The 21218-nt window shown below is 34.9% G+C and overlaps 1 protein-coding gene and 1 long non-coding RNA gene across 2 annotated transcripts; both read left to right on the top strand.

Annotated features, from left to right (window-relative positions):
- Nucleotides 1-2749: 2749 nt before the first annotated feature.
- Nucleotides 2750-13242, top strand: LOC122820679. The gene is made up of 12 exons (XM_044098249.1): nucleotides 2750-2885; nucleotides 4730-4762; nucleotides 7098-7352; nucleotides 7780-8100; nucleotides 8642-8905; nucleotides 10548-10658; nucleotides 10789-10804; nucleotides 10897-10979; nucleotides 11453-11497; nucleotides 11848-11907; nucleotides 12289-12342; nucleotides 12615-13242. Exons 1-11 carry the CDS (start codon nucleotides 2849-2851, stop codon nucleotides 12303-12305), a joined length of 1242 nt encoding a protein of 413 aa, XP_043954184.1. The 5' UTR covers nucleotides 2750-2848; the 3' UTR covers nucleotides 12306-12342; nucleotides 12615-13242.
- A 633-nt stretch (nucleotides 13243-13875) lies between these two features.
- LOC122820595 lies at nucleotides 13876-14717 on the top strand. Its single transcript, XR_006368831.1, has 2 exons — nucleotides 13876-13944; nucleotides 14285-14717. It is a non-coding gene; the product is annotated as an uncharacterized LOC122820595 (long non-coding RNA).
- The last annotated feature ends 6501 nt before the right edge of the window (nucleotides 14718-21218 follow it).

Raw genomic sequence — 21218 nt, 5'->3', positions numbered from 1 at the left:
TCAATACCTTGCTTATTCCAGACCAAATCTGCTTATGATGTGTGTGATGATGGTATTGGAGTTCAAGGTAACTCAAGTTAAATCAAGTGGTGAAAACTCACGTATCCTTAATATTAGAATTAAAATTAAAATTAAAAATAGGATAGCTGTGGGACAGGATAGGATTTTCTCTTTTTTCCTTTCTCTGTGTCTCCCTCTCTCTCTGTATATATATATTTTTTTTCTCTCTATCTCTATATATCTTTCTCTCTCTCTTTTTCTGTCTGTATGTATCTATCTCTTTCTCTCTGTAAATATCTATTTTTTATTTTTCTTTCTCTCTATCTCTAGATCTATATATCTTTCTCTCTCTCTTTGCCTGTGTCTTTTTTCTCTCCCCCTTCTGTATCTGTGTCTCTCTGTCTCTGTTTCTGTCTCTCTCTCTCTCTCAGAGGACGAGGAGTTGTGGACGACGTGCGGCGGCCCGTGCTTTCCTATGACTTCCTAGTGAAACTGCCCTATTGGGTGGGGGAAGTTGTAGTGTTTATTTATTTATTCTCCCTACCTGTCTCAAACTAAATAACCACAATCCAAACTATCAAAACTCTATCCACTCTCTCAACTGACCGCAACTCGACTACAACAACCCACATTTTGAATGGAGCCTGTGGGGTTTATAAACCCCGCGCCAAAATCTGAACCACTTCCCGAAGCAGTCACGTGGTACAGCCGGGCAGCGAGGCTTCGGACGTCATCGTTTTCGGCTCCTCCCCTAAATGAAGCAAGCCTCGATACGCGCTTTACGGAAACGCCCCCTCCATTACTCGACACACGCCTCGAAGCCTCGGCTCATCACGTAACATCACTAGTCATTTGTGAACATTTAGGTAATGTTTTGAAAGTACAAATAGATTTTTTGTCTTATTAATTGAATTGTAACATTATAAACCACTAGGGGGCTCTATTTCACATATGTGAGAAATGGAAAGTTTAAATTGTCCAACAAAGTGGGACATTTATGTGTAACAGATATAAATGTTCACACAAAAAGTTATTGAAGCGTTAAAACAATATATAAAAAACAAGATTAACAACAATAGTAATAATAATAAAATACTGTAAAAGACTAACATAAAAAATATGATGCCGTTACTAGAAATAGAAATATTGTACTCGCGATTGAACGGATGTGCAACTGAGCCGAACCACTTTCTGTTCTTGTGTTCAACATACATGCACAGTATTTACAACAGAAAATTAGTGCAGAAATGTTATTTAAAATGAGTAAAAACAGAGCGGATTGTAGAAATGCAAGCATTTCTGCAAAGACATTGATCTTGTTGGAAGCAGTGATGGATATAAAGTTTCAAAGCTTCTGAGAGTTTGGATCTACGATAACGCTCCTTTGTGCATTCAGGGTGCAGCAGTTTGTCACGGAAGGAGCTCTACAGTTCAGCTGCAGTTATTTCAGGCTTTTAACTTCACACTCTGGTTTTTGTTCCTGTTGATACTCAGAATGGTGCTGCTAACACCTTTTTTTTATAACTACACAGATAACAGACTGGGGCTGAATGACTGAACAAGTTTTAGCACAGTTGCTCCACAACATGGAAGACCTGGACTCAAATCGCAGCCTGGGATTTTAATGCATGGAGGTTTCTGGCAATGCATTCATCTGGCAGTAATTACAATAATTTATTCTAAAGCTATATAAAGACGTTGCTGTAGAAATATGTTTTGCTTGGTTCTTTTCATTTTTAACTTCTTTCAAGCCGTGTTGAGCTGAGCATAAAGACTCTGGCAGCGGTTCACACTTTTTTTTTCTACCTGTTATTTACTTCTTCACACCCGAGCTGCTATGTTGACGTGATAAAGGTGACAGTTCTTAGGAAAATGCTTCTACATGCATAATAAGGAACTTGTATGTTTGCACATGAACAAGTTTCCATGGTTCTAAAGAGAAATATTTTGCTCCACAAGCCTTGAATGAATACTATATTCCTTCTGCCTGACATTTGTTTGTTCTTCTGTTTATTCCCAAGGCTTCATTTAACAAAAGCAACAGATGACATGTTTTTTGTGGTTCTGCTAGGACTTCTTCAAAAGATTCCCACTTGTGGTTTGTTGTTAGACTCTCTGTTGCCTGGTGGTTCTCACCACTGACCTCATGTAGGTCATAGTGGGTCAACTCCAGTCCTCAAGGGCCGGCGTCCTGCCAGGTTCAGATAACTCTCTGGTCCAAATGATCTAGCTAACTCTTTAGCATGTCAAAGCCATGCACAGGCCTGCTGACGAGACTTTATTGGATCCAGGTGTTTTTTACCCTTGGAGAGAAATAAATCATGCTGGATACTGGACCCTCAGGACCGACTTTGGACACACTAGATGTGTCATTTACAGGTCTGGTGGAGAATTTATTTATTTTTTTATTTTTCAGTGTTTCCATGTGGGTGTTTTGAAAAAAGTTACCATGTGGGCGGGGCTTTAGTCACTGTTTTCAGCATCTGCAGTTATTAACCATGGCAACAGAACAAACCTTTGAAACCTCATTAGATTAAAATCTTAGTTTGGGTCAAACAGTGGAAAGAGTTTGTGTTCAAAGACGTTTGTATTAAAAAAGTGTTTACTAAAATTTATTCTACTGTTGCTGCAATGGACAGGAAATCTGAATCCAACACGTCACTGTGGTTACATCACTGTGCAAACTTTATGAACGCTGAGTAAAAGGGAAGGAAACGGGAAGGAAACACAGGCACATTAGAGAATGACAGTTTTAGTGCCTTAAATGCAACTTCTTTTGTTTTTACTACTTTAGCGAGAGCAAAGTGCAGCTGCTCCAATTAGCAGAGCAGCAGGTCTGGAAGTGAACATGGGGGAAACGTTACTCTGCAGACTGGGCTTCTTTTGTAAGTAAATTACTGGATTTCACTTCACTGTTTTGATACAATTATTGTACAGGGTGGGGAAAGCAGCTCGTTGCTATTTTAGACTCTCTTTCTGATAATTATGAAGTTAGTCGAGAACAAACCGTGAAACATTTCAAAATCGTAAGAAGACTTGAAAATGATCAGATCTTGTTCGTGTCACATGGCAGTCGGTCGCCTGGATGATTTGTTGCAGCAGCAGAGAAACTGCAGAGATCAAATCAGTTGAACAACTGGTGAAAAGCTGTTTTTTGGTGTCAAAACCAAACAAAAACAAAAAAAACAAATCTGTCTGGAGCCTGAAAAAATTAAAATCCTTATATAAGGTTTATAGTGAAGGCAAAACAAGCTTTAACCCTCCTGTTATTTTAGTTTCTGGGGAACAGCAATAATGTTCGTGGGTCTGTTTGGCCCGTGGAGTTTTTAATCATGCAATAGTGTCATAAACCAAAAAAATCCTCCAGAATGTTTTGGAGGAACAGATTATCTGATTATTAACTTCAATACTAACCATTTCAGTCAATATTTGTGCAATGATGTGCACACACACACACACACATACATTCGTATGTGTGCGCGTGTGCGTGTGTGTGTGTGTGTGTGGGGGTGGCGGGGGGGGGGTGTGTGAAATATGGTTCATAGCTGCAAGGAAACACACAGAATTGGACATTTTTAAATTTTCTTTTTACCTTTCTACTTGACTGGTAAAAAATGGACCCGAACAGTATCTATGTAAAAGTAGAAGGAGCTTGGGGAGTGGTGGAAATGTGTAAAATGAATACATTTTCAATTTATATGTAGAGTGCATCTATTAAGACAAATAGAAAAAGTTTCACGCAAAAAAAACTTCCAAGTATTCAAAAGAAAATGCTAAACTTTAAAGCGCCACATAACAGGAGAGTTAAGTGTTTATATTATCTATATTAGCCTATTACCAAAATGACTAAGTGTATATATAATTAGCATTCATGATTAAATGTTTATTTTCCCTACAGTGCGTCCTGGACGGAATGACGCACCACGTGACTCTGTTGTACGGCGGTGCTTGAAGTTTATCTTCCGTTACAATATTAATATTTTGTGTTTTGTTGCATTGATAAAATTAAAGAAATACTATAAATCATTTTTTGATTTCATTTTTAATATGAAGATCAACAAGGAAAGGATCATTTTTTTCCCTTTTTGAACTCAGAAAATCTGCTCCAAAATGCAATTTGCATAACGACGATCGCTCTTTGTAAATAATCACGTTAAGTGTGAGATCAAAAAGAACAACAAAATCGAACGTGCTTATCGTGCCCCTTATCAGGGCAACAAACTGAATGCAATAAAACGCAACGTGCAGTTATAAAATAAAACATCAGCTTTTTAAAAAGGTAAAGTATATAAAATGAAATTAATACAGTTTAAGTTTGACTTTGTGCAAATGTCAAGAAAGTCAGTGCGATGGTAAAACGAAGCAGCTTCCTCTTCTCTTTTGACAAACAACCATCCTTAAGCAACAAAACACAACAATATGATTCTGATATTCTAATAATCTTCCCTGGAAATGTCTTTCCACGTTACCGTATTTTTCAGATTGTAAGCCGCTACTTTTTCCCCACGCTTTGAACCATGAGGCTTATTGAGAGCCACTAGGGCGGCGCTAGAGAGCCGGCGGTTGCCGACCCCTGGTCTATGTAATATTCTCATTTAAATTGTCATATTTTCATCAGCTGTGAGTGGAAAATAATCAATATCAAGATTTTTTTTGTTTGTAGGCAAATGTTTCATGTCACCTTAAAAAAAAAAGGATTTGTGTAATGATCAGTTCTTATTCATTGCAGTGTTGTGGTGCCTCTGCTGTGGATATTCTGAAGGTAAGAAACTTGTTCTTTATGTTTCTTACCATGAATCATGGTAACAATACATATGTCCGTCAAAATATTTATCTGACTTATGTTTCCAGTCTTGTACAAGTTCACACAGAACATTTAGACATTTTAAAGGTCTGCACTGTTCAGTTGAGAGCAGAAGTCAACATACACTGAATAAAAAGACACATAGACATTTTTTCTTTGTCTCAAGTTAAATCAGATCAAACTTCTCTCGTTTTAGGTTAGCTGGAATTACTTAAGTGGCTTCTATTTATTAATACCAGAAAATGTGGGTTAGGGCTTGGTTCATCAGAACCAGCATGACTTTAATCCTAAAGGCCTCAAAGGAGCCTTGCTGCTGATGACCCTGTTGCTGCTCATCACTGTTTCAAGCTTGGTCCACTTGATTGTCTGCAGTAGATCCTTAAAGAAATGTAGAAAAACCACTGGCAGCAAAACCATCCAGACTGAAACCCCTCAGGCAGCAAAACCTGGCAGTGACCTCATCCAAATAGTATTATTAATCATCATCAAACTGGGGCGTATTGTGGTGGTGCAGAGGGTTAGCACGCCCCACATTTGGAGGCCTGAGTCCTTGACGTGGACGTCGTGGATTCAACTCCCGATCCTGACGACCCTTGCCACATGTCTTCCCTCGTCTCCTTGCCCTCCTTCCTGTCTGCCTACTGTCACAAAAAATACGAGCCACTAGCACCGCAAGAGTAAACAAAAATCATTAAATTGAAAACTTGTTGAATTTTAGACATTGTAATAATCAAAACATTTTCTTATCTGTTTTGTTCAATTTTATTTTCATTATCACACTTTCCAGTAACTAATGTTTGTATGAACAGTTTCCATTAAACCCACTGTGATCCAAATGTACTGAGATATACAAAGGTGAGCAAGTTACTCTGACATGTGAGATCCAAGGAGGCGGAGGAGCTGAGTGGACGTAGAAATGGAGACCAACTAATACAAACTCTCCAAAGCCAAATGAATGGAGGATTATTCCAGCTATCAGTGGAGATTACAGCTGCAGAGCTAAAGAGACGATAATAAAACAGAATGGAGTGAAGCTCTCAGACTGACAGTGTCAATGAGTTAGAATACAAATCTACACAATATAAACAAGAAAACTGAACCAGAACCAGGTCATGTTCTGATGGTTTGACTGATTTTTCTGCTTTGAATCCAACATTAGAAAAACCCAGAGTCTCACTGACAGCAGACAGAACAATCATACCAGCAGGGGGCAGCATAACACTGAGCTGCTCTGTGGACGAATCTGATGACTGGAAGTTTGACTGGTTCAGAAATGATCAACAATATTCTGAAGATCAGTTCAGATCAAATGATAAACTGTACAGAGTTATCAGTGTCTCAGAGGGAGGAGTTTACAGCTGCAGAGGAGGAAGAGGAAATCCAGTTTTCTATACTGGAACCAGCAATAATGTCACTATTCAGAAAACAGGTAAACTTTTCTTTATTGTGAAATGAAACATCTTTAATGTTTCTTTGTTCATCAGTGGTGTTAAAAATATTAGGACTCCAGTTTGATGATCATCATCTGTAACTCCATCTAATGACGCCTGAAAGCAGAAAATTTGTTTCTGTTCATGTTGTGTCAGATATTTTAACCACATCATGAATTTCTATGTTAATATTGATGTAGGAGGATTTACTGCAGCAACGTGTCTGTTTGATGGAAAAACTGTACAAATGTGATTATATAATGTACAGAACAACATTCTGACTGTAATTTATAGGAAGTTCATGTTAAATGTCTAATACTGTTATGTTTTGCTTTATCTTTCTCTACCAGTGATCATTTTATTTTGTAATAATGAGAGCTATGAGACACCTACAGTTGAAGACAGATATTCACTGGATCAAAAGTCATTAAAATTGTTTTCTCAGTGTATGAAGTTAAATCAACTTTTTCTTATTTGAGGTCTTTTAATTAAGAAATGTATTTACCTTTTTTCAGTATTATGGTTAATTGTCTTTTAAACTGTCTGACTTGCGTCAAAACATTTTAGTTTCTTTCCACAAACTTCTGACAGGTTTACTGACACATTTGAGTTAATTGAAGTCGCACCTGAAACTCATTGTTTTATTGTTTGACATGATTGGAACGCCAAAAGCTACAAAAAAATCCTTCAAAAGATATTTTGCAATGTTTTCTGACATTTAGCAAATAGAAATAATTTTGTTAATTCTAACTTAAAACCAGAGAAGTTTGTTCTGATTTGATTTCAGATGTTGGTAAATAATGTGAATGTGTCTCTTTATTTGGTGAATGTAAATATCTGCTCTCTGTTACTTATGTGAACAGTTCCCATTACACCAACTGTGATCCAACAACCCAATTGGGCCCAGATCTACAGAGGAGAGAGAGTCACTCTGAGATGTGAGATCCAGGATGATGGAGGATCTCAGTGGACGTATGAATGGAAACCAACCAATAGAAACTCTCCAACATCCAGTGAAATCATGATCACTGCTGATAGCAGAAGAGATTATAGATGCAGAGGAAGAAGAAACAGTTTCACCTTCACAGAGTGGGGAGTCGTCACATTAACAGTGTTCTGTGAGTTCACCATGTATGAATTATGTTTACAGGGATTTATCAATATATCAATATCAATATATATCAATATCAATATCAATATTTAATGAAATATTTCTATCTGTGTGTAAGTATGTTTATATTTACACACATATCAAAAATCAAGTTGATTATCAAACTGATAATCAACTTTTACTGAAGGTTACAATGAGTAGCTGCATTTCCATGACAAATGTTAACAAATCTTTGTCCATATTCTGCTATGCTAAGTTCATTCACATGGCAAGTTATTAAAAATCAGTGACTGGTGTGAACAGTAACATGAAATGTATTCATAATTCAGTCAAGGCGCTCATCATCATCATCTCAGCCATCAGAGGAAAGTGTTACTGCAACATTAGAAATTTAATTCAAAATATCATTTTTATGATGATCTCTCTCTCTCCAGTGTTTCCCCCTCAGCCTGTCCTCTCTGTGTCTCCATCATGGCCGAATCCTGGAGCCTCAGTGACTCTGAACTGTGAGGGTTTGGAGCTTCAATCAGCAGGATGGAGGTTCTTCTGGTATAAAACTGTTCCTGATTGGTCCAAGCAACACTATCAACCATCCTACAGCTATGAGCTGCTTCCTGGCAGCATCAATGGTACTGAGCAGAACTCCTTCAACATTAATGGACCGACTCTCACAGCAGGATTTGTTTGCAGAGCAGAAAGAGGAGAACCAAAGTTTTACACTCGTTACAGTGAAGTAAAGTTTGTCTGGTCTGCAGGTCAGTTTGTTTCTCTCTCAATGGTCTAACTTTAATCAAATGTTATGTGAAAATTGCAGTTTGTTCCTTTAGGTATATAATTCTGATGTTCAGTTTCTGATATGCACAACTACAGTTCATGAGCTTAAAGCTCTGGATAGATATCTAGATTGATTGCAGGATTGGTAAAATATTGGACAGAATGACAAACTGCACAACTTTGTTTCCTTGCAACAAGAAGGAACCAGTGAATGTTCTGAGTTCTCGTCTCTCCAGTCTTTCTGTATGAAGTTATACCTCTGATTTATGATGTATAGAAATCAGAAATGTATCAATAGCTTCTTTATTAATATATTTATGAATGGTTGAATAGATGCCTCTATAAATAGTTTAAGGGATATTGCAATTATTAAAATAATTTAAATATTAGGCATGCATTCATTTCATTTAGTTGTTTAAATGTTCTAGTTTTTTATAACAGAAGAAAATCATGTGAAGTAAAACATTGTATACATAATTTTATGTTGAGGTAAAATCTTTAAAAATGTATTTTGTTTTTCAGATTCAGCAGCAGCTTCTCTCTCAGTGAATCCTGACAGAGTTCAACACTTCAGGTCTGAATCTGTCACACTGACTTGTAAAGGAAACTCTACTGAGTGGAGAGTGATGAAGTTTATAGAAAGAGACCACCTGTCATCCTGCTCCTACTGGGGGACAATGACTGGATCTACATGCACCATCAACATGAACTGGTCTCCTAGTGGAGTGTTCTGGTGTGAGTCTGGATCAGGAGAGTTCAGCAATGCAGTGAACATCACTGTACATGGTAGGTTATGATTTCTAGTACTGTTCTGTGGTCAAAAATCTGTATAACAGATCAGGCTGAGACTCTGGCAAATGGCAAAGAGCAAAGCTTTATTTTGTCTGCAGACGGAGAACAAACAGCACTGAGTTCTGATTTGGAGCTGCAAGCCTTCACAATATATAGAACTCATGTTACACAATGTAGTCATTCCAGTTTCAATTGAACAATATACAAGCCACGTAACCACACTGGAGGGTCAGTTAAACATCTTCTTGTTCAAATATGTGAGTTTCCAAAAATCAGGTTTACTAATGGAACAATTTTGGATAACTAGAACATTGTCAAACCAGAATATCCAGCAGGTGAACCAATTTCTTAAAACTCTGAGCTGGTGATTTTCCATAGAGAAACTTCTTAAGACTCAGGACTTATTCCATCACACTATATCTATCTAAACTATCTGTTCTTTTCTGTTAAATACTGGCCCTTGTTGTGGTATGTATGGTGAGGTATTGTCACTATCAGCCTGCTGCAGTTGCTGCAGGGAGACGTCAACAGGAAACTTTATCTAACTGGTTCTGCAGAGACTCTCTAGTCTTCATACTCTAACAGGTTGAACAAAACTAATGTGGTTAAATAAGTAAAAGAATTAAATAAAATTGTTAAGAGACATAATAAACAATTTTTACTCCATAGTTCTTACACACTTTGTATGAAAAAAATCAAACTTTTTACTCTCTCTTCATCCCAGTATATTGTTGACTGAAACAAATTTGTTATTATTGACATTAATTTGTTTACTTTTAGTTAGGAATCCATAATAATGACTGTCAATACTTAAAAATGAAAATATCATTTTCATTTTTAAAAGTCTTGTATAGTTACAGCTTTTCTCTACTTTATATGTGCAGAAAGTGACACAATTCACATTTGGGTATTCTTTAATCTGACTAGAAATTGAGTGTTAAATCTTGGTAAAAGAAAAAACTGCCTTATAATTAATTATTTTTTAACTGATGTTCCTCTGTCACCTCCTTTTCTAAAAATCACTTCTGAAATGTGATATTATATATTTTACAGCTGATTATTATGCTATTATCCTGGTGAGCCCTGTTCATCCTGTGACTGAAGGAGATCCTGTTACTCTGAGCTGCAGAGATAAAAAACAAAATCTTCTCTCCAATGTGTTTTTCTATCACAATGATAAACTCATCAATAATGACAGCAGAGAGGAGCTGAAGATCTCTGCAGTGTCAAAGTCAGATGAAGGTTTCTACAAATGTCAACATTCAGGAAAAGAGTCACCAAGCAGCTGGATGTCTGTTAGAGGTGAGGAGGATTAAAACTTTTCATGATTTTTATTTTGTAAAACATTTTTTTCAAGGAAAAGATAAACAGAGTCGTTGATGTCGATGCTTTAAATCTTGTCTTTCACCGCAAACATAGCAGGTAGAAAAGTGACAAAAAGCAAAATAAGTTTCCTAGCAGCTTGTTTTTGATAGTGTTGATGTTCTTCCAAAATGTAAGAACGATATATTATTGTGTTAAGAATGAATGAAATTCCTGGTGGTTGCTCTAAAAAAAAAGACAGTGGCTCAAACTTGTTTTTCATTCATTGTTGGGCTAAAAATGTTTTCTAATGTTTAATGTTTCTAATTTCCAGTATCCAGTCCTGTCAGCTCTTCATTTCCTGTGATGTTGATCGTTAAACCAGTTGTTGGAATCACGTTTGGTTTTCTCCTGCTGTTGATTTTGTGCTTCAGACCATCCAAGGGTGAATATACAGAAACGTAGATGTTTGAGTTTCAAATGCTTTAAATTTATTTAGATGACAAAACAGAGGAACAGAAAAAGAAAAACAGTTTTTACTATAATGCATCAAATTTTCTTTTTTCCATCCACAGATTTACGGTGCTTCAGGTCAGCACTCTGGTTTTCACTTTTCTCTGATCACAATCGTTGATCTTCCATCCTTTTGTTTTTATTTCAGTTTAACTTTTTGTATAATTTAGGTCAAAGGGCAGCAGTCAGAGCTCGACCACAAATCAAGGACCCAACCAGACAGAGAGTCAAGTTTACAGCTCTCTGCTTCACCGTTAGTAACTCTGATTTATATTTTATATTAGCTCCATAAAAATGTGATTTAAGATGATTTCATTTTCAATAATCATTTGGACATTATTCTGAGAAACACAGAAAAAGTTCAACATTATTTAAATCTGATTCCACCAGAGCTGGTGTTAAAATGTAACCTGAAAAAATCCTGAATTAGGATTAGGATTTTTCTACAGTCCAACACAGTAACATATGAAAGCAATTCATCTGCTGCATAAAACATGCTGCCATCATGTGTGGGATGTTTTCTAACTTTTAAACAGCAGCAAGAATAAAAAACCCAAACAAAACATTTTAATATTCTAATATTTCAGGTTATTGGCATAAAATGTGTCAAACCTGTGGGAGATAACACTAAAGAAGACGTCACATAGAAAACTGCAAAAAAAAAAAAAAAGTTTTAAAATCCCAAATTCAGATTATTCTACTCTTGATATTTTCATTGCTTTGCAGGTGATGCTTCTGAATACGAGTCAATCCAACCAGCCACTATGAATAGTAAGTTAAACTCCTTGAAGAACGTCAAGATGCAGCAACTGACTGATTTTAGTTGTAAGATTGCCAGGGTTTGAAATTAACATCCAAAATATTTTGGAAACAGATTAAATCCAAGCATCATTTAAGAAGATTAAGTCTTTAAAAATGAGCATTCCTCCAAAACGTCAAAAACAAATGAACATATTCAGGCATTGACACGTTTCCCACAGTGTTCCTGTAGAATATTGTTGAAATCAGGATCAGCATCAAGGTACATCAGCAGCTAGAATAAAGTAGTTAGGTTTAAATCTTATTTATTTACCTTAATTATACATCATTTAGTTTTTGTTGATGGTTTGTTGTGTTGACAGGGAGTTCTGATGACCCAGAGGACGATTCTGTGTGCAGCTGCATAAAAACAGAAACTACAGGTCAGTTTGTTCAGCTCCAGCAGTCGATGTTTTCACTGAAATGTGTCGTCATGCCAACAACACTGCAGGTCATTACATCCCATCATGCAGGTCAGACAATCATCTGCCCTTTACTACAACTAGAAACCAGCAGAACATGTCAGACCAGAGAACCAGCTGAGGACTTTCAGGGTTCTGGATACCTGCTCGACTTTCATTGACATTAATTTATTTTATTAGAAATGTTGCTTAATAATTGCCCCCAAAGTTTAGGTGATTTGTTATAACTTAGAAATGCTGAGCTAAAGTAACTTTTTATAACTGGATTTCTATTCACAGCCAGCTACATCTGCTACAGATTGTTGTTTTGTAAAAATCCTGAGGTCTTTTTTTTTGTTTTAGAAACCACTGAATGCTAAAGCAAAACGTAAAAACAGAGAGAAAAACAACATAAAGGTGGGTGAAATCTGTATTGAGATTAATTTGTACATTTGAATGTGCTTCTGTATAATTTATACTAAATAATTTGCTAAATGTGCATTTTATTTTCTTTGTATTGGATTTCCTCCGTCACTGTAAAATATTGCTGCTACATGGTAAAGAATGTAAAATGTAATATTATTTATTTGACAATATCTGCAGTAGCAGCTTTGTAATTAATGCTGTTATTACCAATGGTTAAAAAAACATGAATATGTTTGATCTCATGTTTTTCTCTTTCTCTACAGGAAAGTGGAGCCATGCAGCAACCGATGGAGAAGTTTATTGTGAAATCAGATCAAGAATGCCTCTGGATAACAACGTTATGACAATGTAAAAATGTCAGGACTGAGTTTTCTCTGTGTTGATTTGAGTTTTTCTGTGTTTATTTTGGGTTTCTGTGTCGTGAGTCTCCATGTTGTCTTGTCGACCCCTTGATTGTTCCCAGGTGTGTCTCGTTCCCTGATTACTCTCTGTGTTTAATCCCACCTGTGTTCTTTGATCCTCGTCGGGTCTTTGTCTAATCGGTCTAGTTGTCGAGTCAAGTCTTTAAAGTTTTGTGTGGATCCAAAGCACTTATCCCATGTTTTATTATATGCTGTATTATAAGCTGTATTATATACAAATGTTCTTTTAAATGCAGCAATAATATCGCTGCTCGTGAAAAGTGGCAGTTTAGTCTGATATTTTCAGTGTCTGTTGAGTTTAGCAAGAAAACTTCTCTTGACAATGACATTCATTTCTATATTTTTGATACAGATGTTTTAAGCTTTGTTTATTTTATTCGCATCCTGAAAAAAAAGTCATATAACTTGGATAGAAATATATTTGTATGTTTTTCTGTTTTTAATTTATCTTTTCTTCTTAACCGTTCTATGGCTACCAGCACATTTTATTGGTGACTTTTCTATGGTTTACTGCCTCATCATTGAACTTCAATAAAAAAAAAAAAGTGACTCAATATTTGTGCAATCCAGAATCAAATTTTTTTCTAAGATTTGATGAGTTGCTGCCAAATATTAAAGTTTTGTTTGAAGTAATGATTAGTTTAGTTTTGTTAACTTTGTTATTAATTGTATTACAGACTGCAGTAACTCTGAAATTAATCTTTAGTATTTCTATAGGGTTTTTTACTCCAGCATGTAAATATTGCCAGTCAAAAGAAAGATGGTAAAATTGAAAGTTGCATCAAATCAAATTTTTTTGGGAATTTTTAATTAATTTTTTAATAATTATTGTCCTTCTGCAGTAATCGTCCCACAAACGTTTCATTTATGTGCATATTTATCACTTCTAATTGCTACAATTAGTTAAAACAATTAATTTAATGTACATTAAATTAAACAATACTTTGCTCCATCCATTGATAACAATACATTAAAAAAGGCTGTGAATGAATGGCTTTAATTAAAATAATTTGTTTTATTATTTATTTTATTTTTATGTTGCCTTCATTTCAGACCAACGCGACGTTTAGACCATTGAACCACAAGAGGGCGCCAGATAATCCTTATAAATACAAGAAAGACGTTATCAGTGCAAAATCCTCCAGAAAAGATCAGCATCAATGAATAAATGGTAAAATACAGATATAGATTACATGTATGCAAAAAATAATGACTTATTATCCTAATAAGTCACTATAAGGCTTATTATTATGTCAATTGTGAACATTTAGGTAATGTTTGTGAGTAATTATGGCCTCGTTTTTCCTTTTTCGGTTTAAATTTATGTTCCTTATATCACTGTTTTGGATTGTTTGTTAAATTTTGAAGTTATTTACTTTTCTTAGATTTAGTTGAGTTATATTTTTGGGGTTGTCGTGTTGCATGTTTCTGATTGGTTGTTTTGAGGTCACGTGCCACGTACACCGGGACACGCCACACTGCAGCGCACAGGAGTTCTGCATCTAATTAAGCAGCGTGCAGACCGGGAAGGATGATAAGTCATCGGCAGCGGGACCAGAAGCAGACAAAGCTGGACAGACCACGGGTGTAGGAGCAGCGGGACGAGAGGGAGACAATACGCGGCTGGATGGAGCGCGGACGAACCCGGGATGGCCGCGTTGGAGTGGGGGGACGGTGCAGGCGGACCGGAGGACAAGAGACTGAAAGACTGGTCGCCGTTGAGGAGCGGGAGGTTGGACCATTGTCGAGGTTCACCAGGAACCGGAGGATTGGTTGGATCGAGCCAAGAAAGGGATTGGGAGCGGTGGAGGACCGCGCCCTTTTCCCTTTGACCAGCTAAGAGTTCACATTATAGACTTTTTTTATTGACTTATTGTCAAGGACTGCCTGCACATCCTTCTCTTTTTGATTCTCTGTTTTTTAAATAAATTATTGTAAATTTTATTGGTCTGTTTAAAACTCTGTCCACAATCCTTGCAGTTTTTATTTGGTACTCCACTCGGGTGCCACATTTGAAAGTAAAACTAGATTTTTTTTCTAATTAATTGAATTGTTTCATTATGAACCACTAGGGGGCTCTATTTCACATATGTGAGAAATAGAAACAGTTTATATTGTCCAACAAAGTGGGACATTCAGGTGTAACAGATATAAATGTTCACACAAAAAGTTCTTGAGGCGTTAAAACAATATATAAAAAACAAGATTAACAACAATAGTAATAATAATAAAATACTGTAAAAGACTAACATAAAAAATATGATGCCTTTACTAGAAATAGAAATATTGTACTCGCGATTGAACGGATGTGCAACTGAGCCGAATCGCTTTCTGTGCTTGTGTTCAACATACATGCACAGCATTTACAACAGAAAATTAGTGCAGAAATGTTATTTAAAATGATTAAAAACAGAGCGGATTGTAGAAATGCAAGCATTTCTGCAAAGACATTGATCTTGTTGGAAGCAGTGATGTAAAGTTTCAAAGCTTCTGAGAGTTTGGATCTAGGTCGCATGTGGTGGAAGCCGTACTTCCGGAGTCATGGAAGTCGACGGAGGTGGTTGGACGGTTGTGAGCGCGGCAAAACGAAAACGTATATTGGAGTTGGAAAAGGCGGATTTGGCATAAGCTGGTATGTGAATGGTTCGGATGGAAATGGAGACAGGAAATGAGGAAGATATGGAATATGAAGGGTGGACGCCAGTGGGGAGAGGAAGAGGGAGAGGACGGGAAAGAAAAAATAAACGAAGGAAAGAGTATTAGTGATATTCAAGGAAATAAAAGAGAACTGGAAGGAAGTAGCTCTGAAGAAGAAAGGATAGTGAGAAGGAAAGTTGTGAGGGAGGAAGTTAAAATAATATTAAAACTAAAAAATGAAGAAGAACAGAATAACATCAGCCCCATTGTGGTGTCAAGAGAAGTAAAAAAGAAAATCGGAGATGTGGAAATGGTGAAGATATTGAGAGATGGAAATTTATTGGTAGTTTGTAAAAATGAAGAACAAAAAAATAAGGCTTTAAATGTGGGTAATATATGTAAAAAAACTGTGATTGAGAAAAAAATAGTAGGCGAAAATAAAAAAACTAGAGGAGTGATTTATGGGATCCCTCTAGATGAAGATCTTGAGAAAATTAAGAAGAATATTACAGGAGGAAAAGTGAATAACTTGAAGAGGTTGTCAAGAACAATAAATGGAGAAAGAGTAGGAAGTTTGTCAATTCTCATTGAATTTGAAGAGAAGGATTTGCCACAAAACATCAAAATAGGATATCTCAGTTTTCAGGTCAGACCTTATATCCCTCCACCACTTCGTTGTTTCAAATGTCAAAGGTATGGACACATAGCAGCAGTTTGTAAAGGGAAGCAGAGATGTCCAAAATGTGGTGAAGATCACAAAATAGAGGAATGTAAAGAAGAAGCACAAGAAAAATGTTGTAACTGTGGAGGGCAACATAGAGTTACGTATGGAGGAAGTGAGGTGAGGAAGAAGGCAAAAGAAATCATTCAGATTAAAACAACCAAAAACATTAGTTATGCAGAAGCTGTTAAAAATGTGAAGGAACAGACAACAAGAAAGAGTGAACAAACAGTGAACCAAATCCCACAGCAAAGCAAAGTGCAGTTAGAAGAAAATATCACAGTGTCAGTAGAAAAATTGATATTATTTGTAGCATATGTTATCAACTGCACTGACCAAGCCAAGCATAAAACTGAGAAAATTAAAATAATAGTGAGAGGAGCAGAAAAGTTTTTGGGGTTTAAAGAGAGATCATGGGAGAACATAAACAAAAAGTTGGAGGGGGATGGGAGACCAGGACCACCAGCTTCTTCTTCTTCTTCTTCTTTTCTATTATGGCGGATCACAAGCAACTTTAAGGTGCATACCGCCACCTACTGTACATGAGTGTGTAGCTGCATTACTTCACATCTATTAAATTCTATTTTTTAATTTTGTATTCTTAAGATAAATAAACAATGCTTTCCTTAATTTGTGAATATCTGTTATGTTTCCTTCATTTCCTAATATACCTTTAAGATTCCATTCATGCCCTATACTTCTAACTATTCTCTTTAATTCTTTCCTTTTGTGTTCATATGACTTACAGTTCATCAGTATGTGTTCTACATTTTCTTTCTCTCCACATCTCTCACATTTAGCATTATTTTTCCTCCCTATTAAATAAAGCATGTCATTTAAGTAGGTATGACCTATTCTTAATCTACTAATTATTATTTCTTCTCTTCTGTTTCTTTCATTAATGCTTTGAATTCGAACTGACTTTTGTACTTCATATAATCTTCTTCCTTTCTTATCTTCATTCCACATTTTTTGCCATTCCTCCATTTCTTTACTTTTAATAAGTGATTTCCCTTTCCCTTTCCCAAAAGGAATTAACATTGCTATTTCTCCCTCTAAAGCCCTTTTAGCTAATTTATCTGCCTTTTCATTGCCTTTTACTCCTTCATGTGCTGGCACCCAACAAAACCAAACATCAATGCCACCCCTATATAATCTAAATAAAATATGATGAATTTCTAATACCAGATCTTTTCTATTATTTCCTTCTCCCTTGATACTTTCTACTACTGCTTTGGAGTCTGTGCACACCACCACCCTGTCTGGTCGAATCTCCTCCACCCACTGTAAGCTTAATATAACTGCCACCATTTCTGCTGTAAAAACCGACAATTGATCTGATATTCTTTTAGAAATACATTTTTTAAACTCTGGAATATATATTCCTACTCCCACATATCCTTTTAAATTCTTAGAACCATCTGAATAAATTTTAAGATAATTATTATATGTATTTCTTAAATAAATATCAGTCTTTATCCCTAAGGACCACCAGCTGAAAATAATTAATGTTAATATTACAATGGAATGCAAGAAGTTTAATTGCTAACGGACAGGAACTTAAGGGTTATGTAGATAGTCTTGAGGAAAAACCAGAAATTATTTGTGTTCAGGAAACATGGTTAAAAACAACATTAGATTTTGTGATTAAGGGATATAATAGTGTAAGAAGAGATCGACAGGAGGGAGGGGGAGGAGGATGTGCAATATTTATAAAACAAGGGATACAATATCAGGTATTAGGGAAAGGAATAGAACTTGAATATATAGTAGTTGAAATATGGGAACAAGAAAGTAAATTTAAAATAATAAATTTTTATAATCCATGCAAAACATTATCAATTGAAATAATGGAGGAGTTAATGGCATATTTGGAAGGGAAAGTAAATTGGTGTGGGGATTTCAATGCAAATAGTACATTATGGGGTAAAAGTAATGATAAAAATGGAAAAGTTATAGAAGAATTAATGGAAATAAAAAATCTTGTATGTATTAATGATGGGAGAGGAACAAGAATCAATGTAAGAACAGGAATGGAATCAGTTATTGATTTAACAATTGTTTCAAATGTTTTAGCTGGTATTTGTGAGTGGTTCATTGATAAAAATACAACAATAGGTAGTGATCATTATCCCATCATAGTTAAGGTAGGATTAAATATAAATAAGAATATAAAGGTAAATAAAAAACTGAATTTTAATAAAGCAGACTGGATTAAATTTAGGTACTTGAGTCAAATAAACTTAGAGAAAGTAGATATGACAATGGATATAAATGATGTCAATTTAGGAATTTGCAAAAATAATGATGGAAGCAGCAGACAATTCAATAAAGAAAACAGGATGTAGGAGTGATAAGAAAATGGTGCCATGGTGGACAGATGAATGTAAAAAAGCAATAAAGTTAAGAAATAAAGCATTTAAGGTATTAAAAGGGAACCCTATTTATAAGAATTTAATTGATTATAAAAGAAAGCAAGCAATGGTAAGAAAAACTATTAAGAATGCAAAAAGAGAATATTGGAGGAATTTCTGTAGTACAATAGGGAGAGAAACCAAAATAGAAAAAATTTGGAAAATAATTAAAAGAATGAATGGCATAAAGAAAGAGTTTGAATACCCTATATTAAAAATGGATAATATAAATATAGTAAGAGATGAAGATAAAGCTGAAACATTGGCAAGAACGTTTAGTAAAGTTCATAGTTCAAATAATATAAGGGAAGAGGGAAGGAGAGGGAGAGAAAATACAAAACTTAAATATAAAGAGCTATTAGAGAATGTTGAAGAAACAAATAATTTGTTAAATGTTGAGTTCACAAAAACTGAATTGAATTCTGCACTCAGGAAGACAAAAAATACAGCACCAGGTAAAGATCAGATTTGTTATAGAATGATAAGAGAACTTAGTGAAAAATCAAAAGATATATTATTGCAATTATATAATAAAATTTGGGAGGAGGGAAAACTACCAGTGAACTGGAAGGAATCAGTTATAATACCAATAGCAAAACCAGGAAAAGATAATTCAAACCCAGGAAATTACAGACCAATAGCTTTAACATCCAATTTATGTAAAATAATGGAAAGAATGATTAACAATAGGATGGTTTATTATTTAAATAGTAAAGGATATATATCAAAGTATCAAAGTGGGTTTCGAAAAGGGAGGAGCACTAATGATCCAACGTTATGTTTAGAACATAAAATTAGAAAAGCACAAGTAAATAAAGAAAGTGTGGTGGCAGTATTTTTTGATGTAGAAAAAGCATACGATATGATGTGGGTGGAGGGATTATTGATTAAACTATATATGTTGGACATTAAAGGAAAATTATTTAAATGGATTAAAGACTTTTTAACAAATAGAAAAATACAAGTTAGAATAGGGGAAGTGTTTTCAGAAAAATATAAAGTAGAAAATGGAACTCCACAAGGAAGCATTATAAGTCCTTTACTGTTCTTAATTATGATAAATGATGTGTTTAATGGTATTGGAAAAGAAATAGGATGTTCATTATTTGCAGATGATGGAGCTGTTTGGAAAAGAGGGAAAAATGTAGATTTCATTGTAAAGAAATTACAAAAGGTTATTATTGAAATAGAAAAATGGGCGTTGCAATGGGGATTTAAGTTTTCAGTTGAAAAAACAAAAGTAATGATATTCACACAAAAAATAAACAAGGAAATAAAATTAAAATTATATAATCAAGAATTAGAACAAGTAAAGTGTATAAAATTTTTAGGAATATGGTTTGATGAAAAACTAAAATGGAATATACATATTCAAAAAGTGGTTGATAAGTGTAAAAAAATCTTAAATATTTTAAGATGCTTGGCTGGCAGTGACTGGGGAGCAGATAGAAAATCAATGAAACAGATTTATACTGGAATGATAGGATCTAACATAGACTTTGGTTGCATAGTTTACGGTTCAGCAGCCAAAACACATCTGGTTAAATTAGACATTATTCAACATCAGGCATTAAGATTATGTACTGGAGCATTTAAAACCACACCAACAGCTGCAATAGAAGTAGAAATGGGAGAAATGCCATTAGATTTAAGAAGAACAAAACTAGAAATAAATTACTGGTTAAATTTACAAAGCAATAAACTTGATCATCCAACTTGGTAAATTTTAGGTCCATGTTGGGAAAAAGAAAAGAAAGAAATGAGGAGTTTTGGATGGAATATTGAAAATAAAATAAAAGAATTTAAGATTAATAGTTTAGAAATAAGTCAAACACCAATGTCAATAATACCGCCATGGATTTTACCAGAAGCAAAGGTAGACATGTCAATAATGGAAAAGAAACAAGATAAATCTTACATGGTAGATAGATATTCAGTACAGATACATTTAAACAATTATTATCAATATATTCAAATTTATACAGATGCGTCAAAAATAAATGGAAAAATAGGAGTAGCTTTTGTGGTACCAGAATTCGATTTAAAAATAGGAAAACGGATTACAGACGGACTATCAGTATACACAGGAGAAATGTTGGCAATATTGTTAGCTTTACAATGGATAGAAGAAATAAAACCATTAAAAACAGTGATATGTTCAGATTCAAGCTCAGCATTGTTAAGTTTAAAAAATATTCAATCAGATAGTAGGATGGATATATTATTAGAAATATTTCATATATTGTTCAGGATACAAAATATGGATCTAATAGTTATATTTGTGTGGGTTCCAGAACATATTGGGGTAGAAGGAAATGAGAGGGCAGATAAAATGGCAAAGAGGGCAATTCATAATCCTATTAGTTTTGCAGTTAAATTAAGTAAATCTGAGGGAAAGAGTATGGTTAAAGGAAAACTGATGGAAAAATGGCAAAAAAGGTGGGATGAAGAAAAAACAGGAAGATGGTTTTATAAAATTCAGAAAATAGTAGGAGAAAAGAAATGGAAGAAGAAATAGAAAGGAGGGAAGGGTGATAACAAGATTAAGATTTGGGCATACAGGACTTAATTATACACTTTTTAAAATAAAAAAGCATATTAATGGAAAATGTGAATACTGTGACAAATATGAAACAATAGAACATGTTATGTTAGAATGCCATAAGTATGAAA

The sequence above is a fragment of the Gambusia affinis genome, linkage group LG18, assembly GCF_019740435.1.
Source record: "Gambusia affinis linkage group LG18, SWU_Gaff_1.0, whole genome shotgun sequence".
NCBI classification, from domain to species: domain Eukaryota; kingdom Metazoa; phylum Chordata; class Actinopteri; order Cyprinodontiformes; family Poeciliidae; genus Gambusia; species Gambusia affinis.
The sequence above is the reverse complement of the archived record's forward strand: the minus strand, read 5'-3'. Positions and strand labels throughout refer to the sequence as shown.

Coding starts and splice junctions, on each gene's coding strand:
- LOC122820679 (XM_044098249.1), top strand. CDS start 2,849: ATGGGGGAAACGTTACTCTGCAGACTGGGCTTCTTTT. Junction 8,101..8,641: donor AAAGTTTGTCTGGTCTGCAG/GTCAGTTTGTTT, acceptor TTTGTTTTTCAG/ATTCAGCAGCAGCTTCTCTC. Junction 11,498..11,847: donor CCAACCAGCCACTATGAATA/GTAAGTTAAACT, acceptor TTGTGTTGACAG/GGAGTTCTGATGACCCAGAG.